General features: G+C 37.4%; 1 protein-coding gene across 1 annotated transcript in view; it reads right to left on the bottom strand.

Annotated features, from left to right (window-relative positions):
• Nucleotides 1-17,952, bottom strand: part of LOC140144802 (uncharacterized) — a 34,583-nt gene that overhangs the window by 2,358 nt on the left and 14,273 nt on the right. Inside the window, exons 2-7 of the mRNA XM_072166603.1 lie at nt 16,614-16,929; nt 15,050-15,813; nt 8,198-8,452; nt 6,404-6,664; nt 5,928-6,149; nt 4,805-5,194 (exon numbers count right to left, since the gene is read on the bottom strand). Coding sequence (XP_072022704.1) covers nt 4,805-5,194; nt 5,928-6,149; nt 6,404-6,664; nt 8,198-8,452; nt 15,050-15,813; nt 16,614-16,929 — 2,208 coding nt within the window. The remainder of the gene's footprint in view (nt 1-4,804; nt 5,195-5,927; nt 6,150-6,403; nt 6,665-8,197; nt 8,453-15,049; nt 15,814-16,613; nt 16,930-17,952) is intronic.

The raw sequence follows: 17,952 nt of genomic DNA, 5'->3' as shown, positions 1-17,952 counted from the left end.
GACCTCATTTGTTGAAATTGGTTGAGAATTAAAGAAATGGTGATCTAAAACCTAATGAAGAACCTAAATCAAAAATTACACTTTTGTGTTCCAATCAATTACAGCCATATTATAACATTTGCTGAGGAGAATGCCCTGAATTTTTTTTTCAATTCTGGTTTTACACGATTGTAATGTACTTTAGTCAATTAAGATACTCTGCAAAAATCAAGACTTTAGGTGCTGTAGTTTTGTCCAAATCCGAGATTTGTAATAAAACTATGGAACCGGCGTTTTATTATTACTATGGAAATATTAGTCGAACACGTATGCACAGTACGTACACGGCGTACGGGATACACATACATACACACCCCGAGGGTCGTACCATATTACAACTGCGGGAGTAACATGCATGGGTGTTATAGTAATTCCAATTTTCCATGCTTTACCTCACTTGTTCGGCTGAAAATAAATAAAAACGCGGGAATTTGAACTCACAAAAAACCTGAATTCAGGTTCAAACCTGAAAACTGGCATCTCTGTGTATATCCCCAAATCGACACTTAATATCCATGATCACATGACTCCTCAATTTACTGTGGCTATTACAAAAGAAAACAGACATCACTGCCAAGGGTATATTTTACCAAATAAAACACAACACAAATAGAAAGTCCTCACTCCAATGACCCATCATAATCTAAACCTGGTCATGTTAAAGTCCTCACTCCAATGACCCATCATAATCTAAACCTGGTCATGTTAAAGTCCTCACTCCAATGACCCATCATAATCTAAACCTGGTCATGTTAAAGTCCTCACTCCAATGATCCATCATAATCTAAACCTGGTCATGTTAAAGTCCTCACTCCAATGACCCATCATAATCTAAACCTGGTCATGTTAAAGTCCTCACCCAATGACCCATCATAATCTAAACCTGGTCATGTTAAAGTCCTCACTCAAATTACCCATCATAATCTAAACCTGGTCATGTTAAAGTCCTCACTCCAATGACCCATCATAATCTAAACCTGGTCATATTAAAGTCCTCACTCCAATGACCCATCATAATCTAAACCTGGTCATGTTAAAGTCCTCACTCCAATGACCCATCATAATCTAAACCTGGTCATGTTAAAGTCCTCACTCCAATGACCCATCATAATCTAAACCTGGTCATATTAAAGTCCGCACTCCAATGACCCATCATAATCTAAACCTGGTCATATTAAAGTCCTCACTCCAATGACCCATCATAATCTAAACCTGGTCATATTAAAGTCCTCACTCCAATGACCCATCATAATCTAAACCTGGTCATATTAAAGTCCTCACTCCAATGGCCCATCATAATCTAAACCTGGTCATATTAAAGTCCTCACTCCAATGACCCATCATAATCTAAACCTGGTCATGTTATAATTGAATTTGATTGATACAAACTTGGAGCTGATATAAGAACTACACAGTTGGAGGGCCATTCAACTTTGACGCGCTATTATTAAACTGTACGCTATGAATACGCACACAACGAAAATTTAAATTTGCTTGATTTGGGTTGCAGTTTTAAAGGCTTCCAAATTTCTCTCTACAACTCCTAATAGCTATATATTTTATATATAACTACAAGAAAGGCTTTCAACATTCCATATATGTTCACAAAAATACCGTAACTTTGCAAGGAATATGATATGGGCACATAAACACACATTTTGTCATGAATTGAGATAAAAGAGTAAGAAAAACTGCGTTATTTTAAAAATGGTGCGAGTTCATAAATCAGGAATTTGCATATGATTAGAAACATGGCTTATTATCCTCATATTAAAAATCAAGATTTTTGGTTGGTTAAGACAAAAACCTGCCGGGATGAAAAGGGTATTTTACAAGACGGAAAAATACCAGTAAACAGTAGGCCATGCGACAACAGCATTGAGAAGGTTCATGCAAGCAGTGTTAAACTGCATGCGGCGTATTTCACTGAACGCAGATGAATGGCGGCGCTTAGGCTTAACAAAGTCACGCTGCGTGTACTCGTTCATGGTGTCAAGTCACGCGGTATTGTTATGAAGTTGTTTACTTAATTTTCGTCGATGGGCCTAATCTGGGTAACCAATTTAAACTATTATAACAATTTAGAATTTTAAGTTCAAAATTTGCGACAAAGACTAATCGATAGATAAAGGTTGAAATTACTTGTCTGGCTAAAAATTAGAATGATTAAAGCGTTAAGACAGAAAATATCCGGTTAGAAGTCCTTAGCAACGAAAATAAATTTGAAGGTAAAGCAAACGCAAAAATCACTTAATTCTAACGACAAAAGTAGACAAAATGGAAATCAAGTAGAGAATTGTGAAGATATTTTCTAATAAAACTTATTTGTTAATTGCCCAAGATGATTGGCTACACATAATACGATACATTTCAAATCGAAATTTTCCGCGGGAAAAGTAAAAAAGCATACCCAAGAGTGCGACGGTCATTTTTGCCAAGGTCGCGTCCGTTAATAATTTGATCTTTAACGGAAAACGCGCATGATGGCCCTCCGACTGTACATGTACAATGATATGATGGAAACGTTGCACTGGTGTAAACTTCAACACTGTTGGGTTACTCAACTTATCATTATTGTGTTTAAATTTCTCAAAGCCAATGCACCAAATGATCTAAGTTCTAAATTAATTTTTACAAACTGAATTCACTCATATCCAACCAGACATCATCTTTCAAATACACTTGTTGCTCACCATTCAAAATCCAATGCTGCTGAGTGTACATTTAGAACAAGGTCTGCAATTACTTGGAATAAACTTCCACAAAATATTTGCCTAAACTTTGATCCTTTAACCATTAACCAATTCAAAAACATTCTTCAAAATTAAACATTATCATTTAAATGTAAATGGTAAATGCATAATTATTTTTGTTTTTCAACACCTTCAAAGTATTAGGTCTTTCTTTTCTGTATTACGTATTTAGCTAGTTCTTATATAAATTGTAATTTTTAAATTTTCTTGTCTTTAAATATATTTTGTATATGTAATTGTACCTATATTTCTGTAAATCATGGCCTTCTTGGAAAGCAGTGCCAGACACTGAATGTTGTAACCCTAAATAAAGAAAGCTTAAATACATAAATTAATTAATTAATGTGATACCACATTTGCTACCAAAAGCTCTACATTTACACAAAAAAATTGCTACTATAGTAATGCAGTAAATGAAATTTGGTGTATTTTCAAAAGTTTCAAATATAGCTACATACGTGTACATGTATCTAGCCATTCATACAATGAATTTGCCAAAAAATCATTTATTCTGAAGTTGAAACTTATTATTTTAGTTTTTAATGCAATATTAAGTCTGCTGTTTTATGGAATGCCAAAAATTTCCAGATGTGAATGATTTTACCTTTTTTCCTACAATTTTCATCCCAAAACACACTTGGAAATTAAATGATATTTAAGATTTGGAAATTCAGAAATTTGTTCCCAAAACATGGATCAAATTGTGTAATATGCAACTGGAATTGAACAAAAAGCAGGATTAATCATGTGGTATGACATGTATTGACATTGATGTATAGTCTTGCACACAGGAGTGTGGTGGTGTGACATGTATTGACCTTGATGTACATGTATAGTCTTGCACGCAGGAGTGTAGATTGTCATAGACCAAAATATATAGACTTCTCTGTAGTCCACTTGCCCATTTTGCATAAGATGGCTATTATATTTAAGCATAAAACGCTGATTTGTATTAATTTGTGTGCAATTGATAGATTTTCCCATCTGATATTTTCAGTCACCATACTCCCTCTGTTTGTTGGCTTCTCAAGTGGACTACTTACTTTGGGCTGCGGTTAAGATTCTTAACACAGGACTCTATGGAGAGTTAGGCCAATTTCTGGCCTAACTAAAATTGGCCATGATGTAATGCATCTTTCAATGGATCTGGCTTGTGAATGGTCGCCCAGATCTCGCTATTGTTTAAATTGTGCCATTACCATTAACTACATCGTACACAACAATGTATGGATTTTGCGGCACGTTTGTGGCTGCGCGAAAGTTAAAACTCTCAGTGGTGCATAGACGTACATTTAGCGTGGCATGTACTACCATGCTTAGTACTTGCGGTGAAATTGGATTGACAAACAAGTATGATTGACAGTGTGTTTTAGAGACCAAAGTCCCGGGGTAAAGTTCTGCTTAAAATCCAATGTACATAGTCGGATTTCGCGATCAATAAACTGGTAGATTCCAAAATCAGAATTGTTTAGTATTGAAGTGGGCCATTACAATAATATGTCAGATATGTTGCATTCGATAACTTTTATTGTCACTAATCATCTAATTAAATTAACTCTTTCCATTGTACTATTGAACACTTTAATGTTAACATGTTTAATAAACATCAGTATAATTTTGAGTTCAACGGAATGCGTTCATCATGATTAAATAATAATAACATATTTTTATCAAAATGCGACTATATGGCATAGTCTACAAAATATAGGGCATTTAGGTAGCAGCCTGAGAAATGTCAAAGCATTCACACCCGTATAGCCAACACAAAGGTACCCCTCCATGGTGTATTACACACCAGGTGGGAGCGGCCAAGATATGTTTAACCTTGCCATTGGGTTTTACAAGTAATCTATAAATTTGCACTGTGTAATGAATCAATATTTTATCATTTGAAATCTATAGGAGTTGGACAGTCAACTCCACTGCAAATCCTGGTTTTGATTATTTTTGTGTGATCAAAAGTTCAAAAATCTGGAATGAAGCTGCCATGTGGACCGTCTTCTGCTACATACCTCATTGTTGGGATTGCGTACCACTCCTTTTTTAGAAAGCCATACATGACAGCTTCCAATGTTGTGTCGTCTCTTTGTATCCCCTTTCACAGGCTCACCAGCTTGGAATGCTGCCTCTGCTTCACTGACAGTGTTGAAATACAGATTACCAAAATTGGGTGATTTTTTCTGGAGAAATTCAAACTTGGCTAAACCATATTTGTGGAAGTATGCAATAAGTTCTTGTTTTCCTCTGTTAGTTACACCACCAACAAACAAAACATGTCCACATTTCTTTGTAGCAGAGTTACAGGTTGAGCTGGCAGGGGATTTAGGTACTTGTTGAACTTGTTGTTGCTGTATTGAAGAGGTGTTTGTCCCTGAACTTGCATCAACAGTTCCAACATGTGGCTGAAATAATATCAAGGAAGAATAATATAGTGTGTAAATGTGCAATTCCACTTGAAATCCATACACCCCCTATGGAAGCCACAACCTTAATCCCATTCAGGGAAATTCCCACTCCCTACACAATGTATGTTGAAGTTCAAGGTCATGTCTTCCATAGGGGGTGTATGGATAGCAACTGGAATAGCCCAAAATGCCCTTCAAAACCACATTTAGGATGGCTTCAAACCCATGCAACCGCTGGACCAGGTCAGAACATGTGGTTTAACTGCATTCAATTGTTCTGAACAATACAAACCAGGTCCAATCTTCAGTTCTGCCAGGGTGTCAGTGGACAAAAGGTGTTTGGGGGTTTAAACCATCCCTTACATGTTTGTAACAGGCTGGTAATAATGGGAATCACAGAAATTTATTCATCAATGACCTCTGTGTGATGACGTAGTGAGGGATTATGTGGTACAATGGCCACGGAACAGTTTTTTGTCACTGATTTCTCGCTGCTGTAATTGGTTGTTAGCTTAAGTCCATTTTAGCATCTTGTTGTTGTGAGGAGTTAAAAAGTGATGGTTATAAAATTAGGTTAATAAATTTGCATCAATTATATGTTTTCATTGTGAAAAATCTAAACATTTTGCTTGGACCTTATATATACGCCCTTCAGTTGCAAAGGCAATTTTTCAGAATGCCCTCAAAACAACTGATACTCGGTTATTTACCTAAAATCAATGCTACATACCTTGCAGTCTATGACTGTTTGTTCAATGCAGTGGTGTGATTTCTTAGTGTGCCCATCATTGTAAGCAGACTCCACATGATGAGGCATTGTAAACTCTAGATAACCACAGCCATTAGCTACCTTGATGTCCTTAATCTGACCATACTTGCTGTAGTATAGGGCTATATCCATGTCCGCAACCTTGTGTGCATCTTTGACAAATAGTCTGCATGGGTTGAATTGCTGTAATTAAAAGATAAGGGCGATTCCACGGTTACTCGCAATATCTTTTGCATCCTCTGTTAATCTGAGTGCTGCGGTGTTTATATTGGTTAGCCATGCTCAAGGCTTTGCTATGGAAGGCAGACATGGAAGGGGATGTCCATCAACATCTTGGACTAATGATGTGTGTGAAGGAGTGCATGGTGCAACGCACTAGACATCAGATCGAGCCAGATAGCATACTCCTGTGAAGACCACAGGCATTATACATTTACCTGTATACCATCATTGACAGGTCTGAAGCATTCTACCCAACTCTTGTTAATATGATGCTCTGATTTCTCCCATTTTAGTCCTGCTTTATAAGCAGTCTCTGCAGCAAGGTGTGAATCAAATGCAACAAATCCATATCTATACAAGCCTTGGTGTTCTAGTCGTTGCAGGATGCCCACGGATGTCACTCCTCCATAATTGCTGAAGTATTGCTCAATCTGACCTTCTGTCAGATCTTTCAACCGGCTTATAAGAAGACAGTTCTGAAATAAAGAAAATGATTCATAATTAAAACTACATTATTGTAACTCAAGGACTGGAAATGTGCAATTTTTCATCTTGGTGAGTCAATAATCTCAATGTGTTAGTCGGTAGCTTACGAGTTCGAGCCCCGGCGGTGTCATCATGTTGTGCTCTTGGGCAAGGCGCTTTACCTTCCTTGCCCCTCTCTACCCAGGGGTGAATTAGGGAGCTATTATGAATTTTGTTCATTGAGTGCCACTTAAAGTATGAGCGTGCCTTGGGCACTGTATGGCAGCTGACATATTCTAACAACAGCAGAATAAATGTAAAAGCGCTTTGGTACATGTGCACGTGTGAAAGGTGCTGTATAAATACCAACATTTATTTCATTTTTATGACCCCCACAAGGTCAGAGTCACACTTTTCAGACTAAAAACACGGCAAGCAGCCTGTCAAGGTGGCGGTGGGCTGCAGGTATCTCAATTTCCACTCAAAGGAAAAGGCACCCAAAATCCTATAATTTGGGCTCATTCTATTATTTCTTGCAAACAAATCACCCAATAGGACAGATATTCACCAGTCCATCAGTTGGCATGGTGACACTTGCGTTGCATTTGGCTGTTCCATCTTGCACCCTCTGACATGAAGGGGAAGTTCCCTGTTGCACTCAACAGGGGAAATCACAAACAATGCCATAAATCAATATTTATTTGTGAAATAATTCCAAAAGTTCCATTTTTTATCAATGCAATCAACTTTCATTAATTACAAATAAAAATTTTATTTTCTAATCAGAGAAAGTTAACTGAAATATGGATTTCAAGAGGGTATGTCCTTTGACAGAGCTGACAAATGGGTTAGTGTGATAGATGGAACAACCACGACTGGGAGAATACATTGACAACACTTTCTTTAAACAGTGATCAAAATAAAATGGCCATAAAACACTTGAAAGGAGCTATTAAACTTTTTGAACCATTAATTGCCTGCCAAAATCAAGGCCATTTACCTTGAAAACCACTTTGTCTGGATAGTACTTGCAAACTGGGCTATTCCAGCAGAAATCCATACACAATGGAAGATATAACCTTAATCTCCCACCCAGGGGATGCGAATATCAAATGGGGTTTATACCTGAATGGGTGACTCCATTTGAAACCTATACACCCCCTGCATGGGAGATTAAGGCAATGTCTTCCATAAGGGTGTATGGATTTCAACTGAAATTGCACATTTTCTGTGTCGGAATCCTATCAAAAGTAGCCTAATGCCCATATCACACTAGCAATCGCAGCGCCAAGTGCTCAAATGCTGGTAGCGTTTGCACAATTGCTACCAATGTTCAGTCGTGGCTGGTGACGTATAGTCAAAGTTGAATTGAAGTCACCTGGTTGCTATTTGGTGCTTGGGCATGCTAGCAACTTATCGATTAGATATATCGGCAAAAGCGATGGAAGTTACATCACAAAAACACAATATGCTCCTTGGGTAGCTTAGTATGATATGGATACTGCATGTTAAGTGCTGTGTGATATCACATCATCAGTACTTACCTTAGGACGCCTTGACTTGCATGCGAGAGCTTTCCCCTTGATCCAATGAGTACACATGCCTGCTTCACCACTGCTTTGTCCAGCCTTTATTGCCAACTCAACATGATTTGGAGATTCAAACTCAACAACACTACAGCCAGCTGTATTCATAGTGATTTGAGTCAGGGTCCCGAACAGACCAAAGTAATATCGGAGATCATCTTCAGTAATATCACCCTGCATGCCACTCACATGTAATTCATAGGGATTAGCAACCTAAAAAAATTATAACAAACAATCAAATATATAAAAATACAAGTAAATTTTATAATTCTTCTGTCACCGATCCCAATGAAAACAAGCCTCCTTTGGAAGCTTTCTTGTGCTATCCATCGTTATAATTCAACACTGTCTTAAAAGCTTAAATTATTTATTTGTATACTACACCTATTTGCAAAGATCTTTTGCAGTGCCTGATTTGGCGCAGTTCACAGCGTAAATATAAAGTCGGGTTCTGATTGGCTAATTGAAACATATCATCATCATATCAGCACCTCATTCGCCGATCAATCTGTGTAGCATTGCGTGACGCAGGAGTGACCTAGTTGTTTTTATATGATCAGTTGGCAGCAGTGCGAAGGGTCTTTGCAAAAGCCTGTAGCAAGAGACCTGAAATCAATCAATCTATGCACCGATAACCAATGGGTCAACTGTCTTTGTGTCATGACGCTCGATGCAGAGCACACATGGAAGTATTAAACAATTTACTTGAAGTTGAAGTCAGATAATTATATGCATGTCTTTGCATGACTAATTATATTTGCCAACTTACACCTGTTCAAGCCCACTCTTTTTGTGCAATAAAAACAAATCAGTTTACTTTTACTAACAAAAAAAAGCAACAAAAAACCCTGTTATGTAATAATTATGTCCTTACTTCAAATTCTTTCTGTAAGTTGCACTGTAATAGAGTTGTCTTAACCCGATGACTTGATTGTCCTGACTGCCCCATGCCAAGTCTGCACTGTAATAGAGTTGTCTTAACCCGATGACTTGATTGTCCTGACTGCCCCATGCCAAGTCCATCTTGGTAGGTTGTCTTAACCCGATGACTTGATTGTCCTGACTGCCCCATGCCAAGTCCATCTTGGTAGGTTGTCTTAACCCGATGACTTGATTGTCCTGACTGCCCCATGCCAAGTCCATCTTGGTAGGTTGTCTTAACCCGATGACTTGATTGTCCTGACTGCCCCATGCCAAGTCCATCTTGGTAGGTTGTCTTAACCCGATGACTTGATTGTCCTGACTGCCCCATGCTAAGTCCATCTTGGTAGGTTGTCTTAACCCGATGACTTGATTGTCCTAACTGCCCCATGCCAAGTCCATCTTGGTAGGTTGTCTTAACCCGATGACTTGATTGTCCTGACTGCCCCATGCTAAGTCCATCTTGGTAGGTTGTCTTAACCCGATGACTTGATTGTCCTGACTGCCCCATGCCAAGTCCATCTTGGTAGGTTGTCTTAACCCGATGACTTGATTGTCCTGACTGCCCCATGCCAAGTCCATTGCACTGTAATAGAGTTGTCTTAACCCGATGACTTGATTGTCCTGACTGCCCCATGCCAAGTCCATTGCACTGTAATAGAGTTGTCTTAACCCGATGACTTGATTGTCCTGACTGCCCCATGCCAAGTCCATTGCACTGTAATAGAGTTGTCTTAACCCGATGACTTGATTGTCCTGACTGCCCCATGCCAAGTCCATTGCACTGTAATAGAGTTGTCTTAACCCGATGACTTGATTGTCCTGACTGCCCCATGCCAAGTCCATTGCACTGTAATAGAGTTGTCTTAACCCGATGACTTGATTGTCCTGACTGCCCCATGCCAAGTCCATCTTGGTAGGTTTTCTTCACCTGTTCCATGGTATAAAACTATATGTGACCTCTACCTTCGCTATCAGACTCCACCTCAATATTTTTGATTTGCCCATATTTGCTGAAGTAGAGTAGCAGGTCCATTTTGGTCAGACTAGACAAGCCTTGTAGGTACAAGAGACAGGAAGCAGATTGCTGTAATGAAGGGACAAAAGACAACTAAAGTAGAGTACTAAGAGTAGCAGGTCTATTTTAGTCAGATTGACAAGCCTTGTAGTAGGAATAACCATCAAAATTTCATGTTGCCCCTATTGCTACAAAATATTGTTTTCTGGATAGAACTCATCAATAGAAGTATTTTGGTGGTTAAATGGTCAAACGTGGTCAAAAACTTTTTGAATTATTAATTTTCAAAGTTTCCCATTCTGACCGGTCATTGGAACGAAATAAAATGACAAGGTCCAAAAATATCAATTGGGAGCAAAATTGGCATAAGCATACCTTTATACATTTCTTTATTTTAACATATGTGACGTGTCATGTCAAAAGGAAACACTTTTTGGGCAGGACCGTAAATGGAGAAATAGCCAAAATTCTGCCCGGGGTGATTTTTTCACAATTTGGGTTTGTTGCGAATTTATGATGTTATTAATGTTAAAAATATTGTCTGATAGTTTCAGACCGGAATATAACTGGCATCTTGTATTTTTGAAACATTTTTCAAGGTAATTCCTACTCTCAACATTGTCAATAATATTTTTAAAGGCCGATATCTCAATTTCCAATTTTATAATACCATAACTTACGAACTCAATATCTTCGCCTACGAATGTCCGATTTCATTGGGGTAAGCGGCGTTGTGGAGCAAAATATCTCTATATTTAAGGGGGTACTACACCCCTGTGGTAAATTTGTGCCTATTTTTGCATTTTTCTCAAAAAATAATAACACACTGGTAATAAAAGTTACGTATATTATTGGGGCAAGGAATCCAATTACTACACTAAAATTTCATTGACGCAAGACAAGCGGTTTAGTATATATGATAGGAAACGAGGTACATCCTAGCGGTACCTTATGTCTTATCATAAATAACAAACCGCTTGTCTTGGGTCACTGAAATTCCAGTGTAGTAATTGGATTCCATGCCCCTATAATATGCATAACTTTTGTTACCACTGTGTTATTAGTTTTATTTAAAAATGCAAAAATAGACACAAATTTATCGAGGGGTGTAGTACCCCCTTAAGATATGTAGAAAACTCAAAATTGATAACCTGCCCAAAAGTGTCTCCTTTTGACATGACACGTCACATATATGCAAACATGAAACAAGCATATTGTGAAAGTATCAAAGGGTTTCTTATGAAATGGCACTTTACTAGTCAATGGCATAAATTATTTTTTTAAACCGAGGCATTGAAATCATGCATTTAGAGAACATTTTGCCAAAAATCATCCAAGATGGCCGATATGGCACAAAATCAAATTTGCACTAAGTCCAGGTAAACTTTTTTTTTCACAACCAAAAATTTCAATGTTATTGGGTTTAAATATGACCAATTAGTAGGTGTATGCAAATTAAATCTTAAGTGTCATTGAAGGTCATTGACTCATTCACAACAATAGAGGTTATCCACTTCACTCATCATGCTCATGTGTGACTTCTAACAAAAGGTGCTGGTTCCTGTAGTATTCCTCATTCAAAACAATTCAATACATGACCTCGGAGTTACCTGCATCTGCATGACTTTCGCGGGCTATTTTGAAACAGTTATGGTTGCACATTCAGGTACTTCTTTTGAAAGTTCTAAACAAGGTATAGCCAGCAGCAAGTTGTATATGGAATAGGCCTAAATATAAGAAAACGTTTAGGGTTGAAATCAGGTGAAAAATACATCAAATGGGCACGAAACTTCACATTTATGTTCAGAAAGGTGTCTTCTTAGCATGATTCGAAAGGAGTATGGAAATTCCAAAGGGAAGCTGGTGATTTAATTTGTAACTCGAGATCTACTTGTTCAATTTTTTAACCTTTTTACAGAGGTTATGATAGAGGTATTACTGGCAACTCTGCCAAATTACAGCTCAGTAGGCCACGTTTTTCACCTGAAATTATTGACATGAATATTTTGTGCCATTCTTGAGCAGTGCTGAACTCAGCCACTGGCAATTAAGTGCACTGTGGCGATGGACCAGTTTTGACTCACACTTACAGGAAAATGAAATAAGTTATGTTGCTGTAATTTGCAAGATAGTTACAAAATATAATTGGCATTAACTTCCCCAATCTTTACAGAAAAATATTGAAAAATAAAAGAATGAGATCAATTTAGAAATGTCTGTGCAAGCAGTGCACAGTTGAGCTCCCTGCATGTTTATGGGAGTGTTCTAATCAAGTTGATGGTTCATTGGTCATCCCTACTTGTAGATACAAGAGGCAGGAAGGAGATTGCTGTAATGAAGGGACAAAAGACAACTTATAGTAGCAGGTCTATTTTAGACAGATTGACAAGCCTTGCAGATACAAGAGGCAGCGAGGAGATTCCTAAAATGCAGAGAAAAAACAACTTATGATTAAAGTAGAGTAGCAGGTCTATTTTAGTCAGATTGACAAGCCTTGCAGATACAAGAGGCAGCGAGGAGATTCCTAAAATGCAGGGAGAAAAAAACAACTTATGAAAGTAGAGTAGCAGGTCTATTTTAGACAGAATGATAAGCCTTGTAGATACAAGAGGCAGGAAGAAGATTCCTGAAATGCAGGGATAATTTATGATTTAAATAGTGTAGCAGGTCCATTTTGGTCAGACTAGACAAGCCTTGTAGATACAAGAGACAGGAAGGAGATTGCTGTAATGAAGGGACAAAAGACAACTTATAACTAAAGTAGAGTAGCAGGTCTATTTTAGTCAGATTGACAAGCCTTGCAGATACAAGAGACAGGAAGGAGATTCCTGAAATGCAGAGAAAAAACAACTTATGATTAAAGTAGAGTAGCAGGTCTATTTTAGTCAGATTGACAAGCCTTGCAGATACAAGAGACAGGAAGGAGATTCCTGAAATGCAGAGAAAAAACAACTTATGATTAAAGTAGTGTAGCAGGTCTATTTTAGTCAGATTGACAAGCCTTGAAGATTCCTGAAATGCAGGGAGAAAAAACAACTTATGATTCAAGTAGAGTAGCAGGTCTATTTTAGTCAGATTGACAAGCCTTGCAGATACATGTACAAGAGGCAGGAAGGAGATTGCTGTAATGAAGGGACAAAAGACAACTTACCATATTCGTTCCATTACCTGCCCATGCTCTTACATGTATAAGCATCCACTCACTGACTTTACAACAAGCAAACTGCAATATTATTATCTGCCCATGCAAATCTGGATCAGGGTCTGGAAAATATGGCACACTGCTGATGATGGATGAATAGTTTGGTCCATTTTTTTATGTAAAAAATAAGTACTCACCCAAAATTACTTTGATGTAAAAAATAAGCGCCCACCCAAAATTACTTTGTTAAGCGCCCTGGGTGCTTAATGGAACAAATGCGGTAATTATGATCAAAGAGAAGAACAAAGTGAAAGCTGTTAAAAACTTTTGTGATTTCTGTACAAAACATCTTGCCTAGATATAAAAACTGCCTCATAAATTTGAGATTCATCATCAGCATCAATATGTCTCTTGAAGTTTTTTTAAAAAACAAAACTTTCTTCATTCACACCACTTGCTCACAAGTGTGAGTACACTATTCTGGTTGATCTGGGATCTCATGTTAATCAGTGCTTCAAGCACATTAATTTGAATGATGAAAACCAAGCAGCTAAGAAGCGATAATCATAAAGCTTTGTGAAAGATTTCTATGAATCAAAGTTGATTCTTGTAAATTTGCATTTTTTTTTCATCATCAACTTGTCCAGTATACCATGCATGCTATTGCTAAATTCCTTATATTGTTTTTTTGCTCCCTTTTTATGCATGAAAAGTTTGCCTGGCACATGAAATAATCTGGAAGTAAACTAAAGATTGCACAAAAAGAAACGTAGCTGTTATAAATATGCCTATAGCTTCAGAACTGTTAAAATGTATTCACAATATTTTGACACAGAACGAAAGATAATGTCTTTACGCCCCGGTCCCCGCACTCCGTGCATCCACGGGTATTCATGCTTGTCGGTGAACTTTAAAAACACCCCCTTTTGCATCTCATTTCGCGAAGTTTTTAAGGGAAAAACACCCCTTTTTTTAACGATTTCGCGAATTATTTGCCCTTTGACAATACCCTATTTTCACTAAAACGCGAACGATATTTCTAATATACCCAAGTTCTGGAAGAAACGCGTATGCTGCTCGATGAAAATACCCTTTTCTAAAATTTCGCGAACACATGGTTTGAATAAACACTCCTTTTTTTTGTGTGTTTCGCGAATCGCGTTTCTTCATCTGAAAACACCCCTTATTTCGCAAAATTTTCGACGAGCATGAATACCCACGGATGCACGGAGTGCGGGGACCGGGCTTTACGCGCATTTTGATATCCCATTTGTCCAATGTCATTCAATATTAACAACACAGTAAGTGCTGTTACAGAACAAAACCCAAATTTAAAAGTTGCAGTTTAGAGCGATCAATGGTTATTATGCACCCATTGTAGCACGTATAAAGCCCGCCATTATCTTTGTGCTGACTTAAAATCAATACAAATACATGTAGCTGCAACTTTTAAATTCGGGTATTTTTCTTTCAAAACACTGCTGTGTTGTTAATATTGAACAAAATTGGGCAAATGGGGCATCAAAATGTGTGTAAATACATCATTCTTCTTCTATGTCAAAACATTGTGATGAATACAATTAATAGTTCTGAAGCTGTAGGCGTATTTAAAATGGCTGCATTACGTACATGTATACTTTTTGTGCAGTCTTTATTTTGCTCCCCATGAGCGACACACAAACATGGCAGAGTCTTGATTCTCTTACTTATTTCTGTGATTCCAACATACCTGTGTAGCATCATGTTGATTTGATTTTGACAACCCTAAATCATCTATCACCTCCGAGACATTCCTTCCTCTCTGTGTCTGTGGAGCCAAATCAGTATTTCTAACACTACTATCCGTGATCATTTGCCAATCTGATAATAAGTTCTTCTGAGTAGGAGTCAACTTAGGTGAGAGTAAGTCTGGTTTACAAGGAGGAGTTTGCCTTCCAGGTAACATAGGAATAGTATGTTGCTGTGAATATCCTGTTGCATTGTGGGAATACAGTGTGCCCTGGTGTGGATAATTTGTATTCACAGCAGCTGTATAGGTTTGAGTTGTTGGTGCATTACCACTAGTATTTGCTGATGATGCGTTTGTGCAATCTGTGTAAGTGGAGGATGTATTCATGCCTGCACTCATTCCAGTCACTACAGATCTGTCATAGGTCATTGTCGGCCAATTTGTTGTATACGGTTGGGTGCTGTAATGAGATTGCATTGGCCGTTGAATATTTGTGTATCCTCCTGTAGCAGAAGTTGATGTGTTTTGTGGCCAATCATAGCTAGCCTGATGTCCTGTTGTAGATGGTGCCGACAGACTCCCATCTGGCATTGAAGATGCAGTAGCACTATGTCTATCATGTCCTGCTTTCAATTCCTCTTTCTCTCTTAACATTTGGCCCAATACAGCAAGTAGTTTAACAGTTTTGAGGCTTGCATCTCCTGATTCAATGTGCTTGACAATGTCTGTCATTCTTCTTGGATCAAGTATGTCTGTAGAATCTCCTGACAAAGTAAAAAAGTAAAAGGAGAAAAACTTGATTAGTCTTTTGGAACCTGATTTGTCTTTTTTGAAGTTTTAAGCAATTTGAAAAAAAGAGGATGGTCAAAAGTAGAAAAAAACCAATAACAAGAAAACTGCTGATCGGTGTCAAAATTTGGGGAACAATATAATGCAACACTCCACTTCAATATAACTATATCTTATATATTTTTAATGTCACCCATTGCAAAGAAAAAACAATGAGGTAGAAGTAGAACCAAAGTGTAGGTACCGTACTGTTTGCATACATGTCGTGCATGGAGGGCAAATAGTGCACCGCCAGATAATTTTGCTAAAATTCAATTCTAAATGTGTAGTTGTTTGCATTCTGCATACATGTAACATGTTGTGCCAAAAATGTGCACTAAGCGCTGTGTTTAAGCTTAAAAATGAAAATTGTTGTTCAATTTTTGGCTAAAGTCAAAAAAACGCCACTACTTTCCTTTCATGAGAGACAAATCAAAATACCATACTGCTACATACATGTACATGGCAATTTTGAGTCAATATTCTTTGGGGAAAAAAGAGGCTGAAACCACAAGAAATAACCAATTTCATGTAAGGTTTTAAATACGGTAGCAGTTTCACCATAGTAACATATTTTCAAAGGAGAGAACAGGGGAGCTACATCATTCAGCAGGTTATTCATGAAGCTCAAGATTGTGAGTTCCTGCGTTCACAAGATGGGATCACTTACCTTAAAGGGCAAATCTATTGCAAAAACAAGTTTAAGTCTATTTGAAGAGAATAATCTTACACTTACTTGATCCAACTGATGAGTTTGAAAATAATCTCTGCCGTTGCCTTGGTGATCTCTCTCTTGAACATGACCTAGATCTGCTATGTCTACTTCTTGACCTGTGTGGTGATGTCTTTCGTCTCCATGGCGACCTACTTCGTGATCTTTTGTGCCTGCTTGGTGATTTACTATGTCTCTGTGGTAATTTGGCAGGGGATCTTGATCGTTCCCTGGATTTTGTGTGTGGTAAAGGTGATCTTGAATGTCTTCTTTGCTGTCTTCTAGGTGAAAGTGATCGGAGATATCTTCTGGGAGAAGAACCTCTTCTATCAGCACTTGACTAAAATAATAAGAGGAAAGAGGAAAGAAATTCAAAACTTTTAGTATGGTACCGTTCTTAATTATGATGTTTTAAAAACCGACGTCGACAGAATACTTCTTGTTAATCGCCCTACTAAGCATGCTAATGGGGCTGTGCAATAATTTTGAGCCTATGGGGGAGGGTAAAATTGGTGACAAAGAAATTGGTTTATTTAGGAAGTGGTCACTGAAAACATGCCCCTAAATTATGCTAAATTACACATATTTTGTATAGGCTCTAAACTGCGAAATATTTCATCTAAATTTTGTTTTGGACTCACAAATTCAACATCGGAATGTCATACATGAACTTCATATTGCACACAAAATGGGAGTAGACCATATGACTGAAAACACAATAAAGTCAAGGGCTTTTTTAAAGACCAATATAAACTATTTTAATGTGTTGATTTACATGAATTCTTTCAATAAAAAGTGAAAAAGGATAACTTTTGTCATAACCTTTTAATATGACATGTTTTAATGTCAGAAAATATGTGCAATGAATAGGAAACCAAAAACATTTTTTAATTAAATTGTAAAAGATAATTGGGATAAGTAAGGTTTATAATGTAGCAAATTATTTTTGACCAATTTAGATTGGCATTCAAAAAATGACTTGCAATGGTGACATGTCAAGGACAGAAAATGCTACTTTGTCACATTTTAATTAGCAGAACTTTGTTACATTTGCAATTTTAATTAACTCCTGGGTAATTATGACTTTTTGCAACAATTTTATAGTTTAATAAAACATGTTGCAATTGCTTTTAAACAAATTATATAATATGGAACAGAAGCCATGATAACCATTTTGACCTATTGTATGGTTTCATTATTTTCCCCAAAAACTTACAGTGCTACGGTGACAACAGTTTGACATAATTTGTTATAGTGCAGGTTTACTTTCAGGACCGTAAGTAATTGAACCATGTTTGTGTATTATGTACACATGTTCTAGTATATTCCAACACAACAACTAAACTGTCTTTTTGATCAAGAT

This window comes from Amphiura filiformis, unplaced genomic scaffold, assembly GCF_039555335.1.
Source record: "Amphiura filiformis unplaced genomic scaffold, Afil_fr2py scaffold_82, whole genome shotgun sequence".
Classification (NCBI taxonomy): domain Eukaryota; kingdom Metazoa; phylum Echinodermata; class Ophiuroidea; order Amphilepidida; family Amphiuridae; genus Amphiura; species Amphiura filiformis.
The sequence above is the reverse complement of the archived record's forward strand: the minus strand, read 5'-3'. Positions and strand labels throughout refer to the sequence as shown.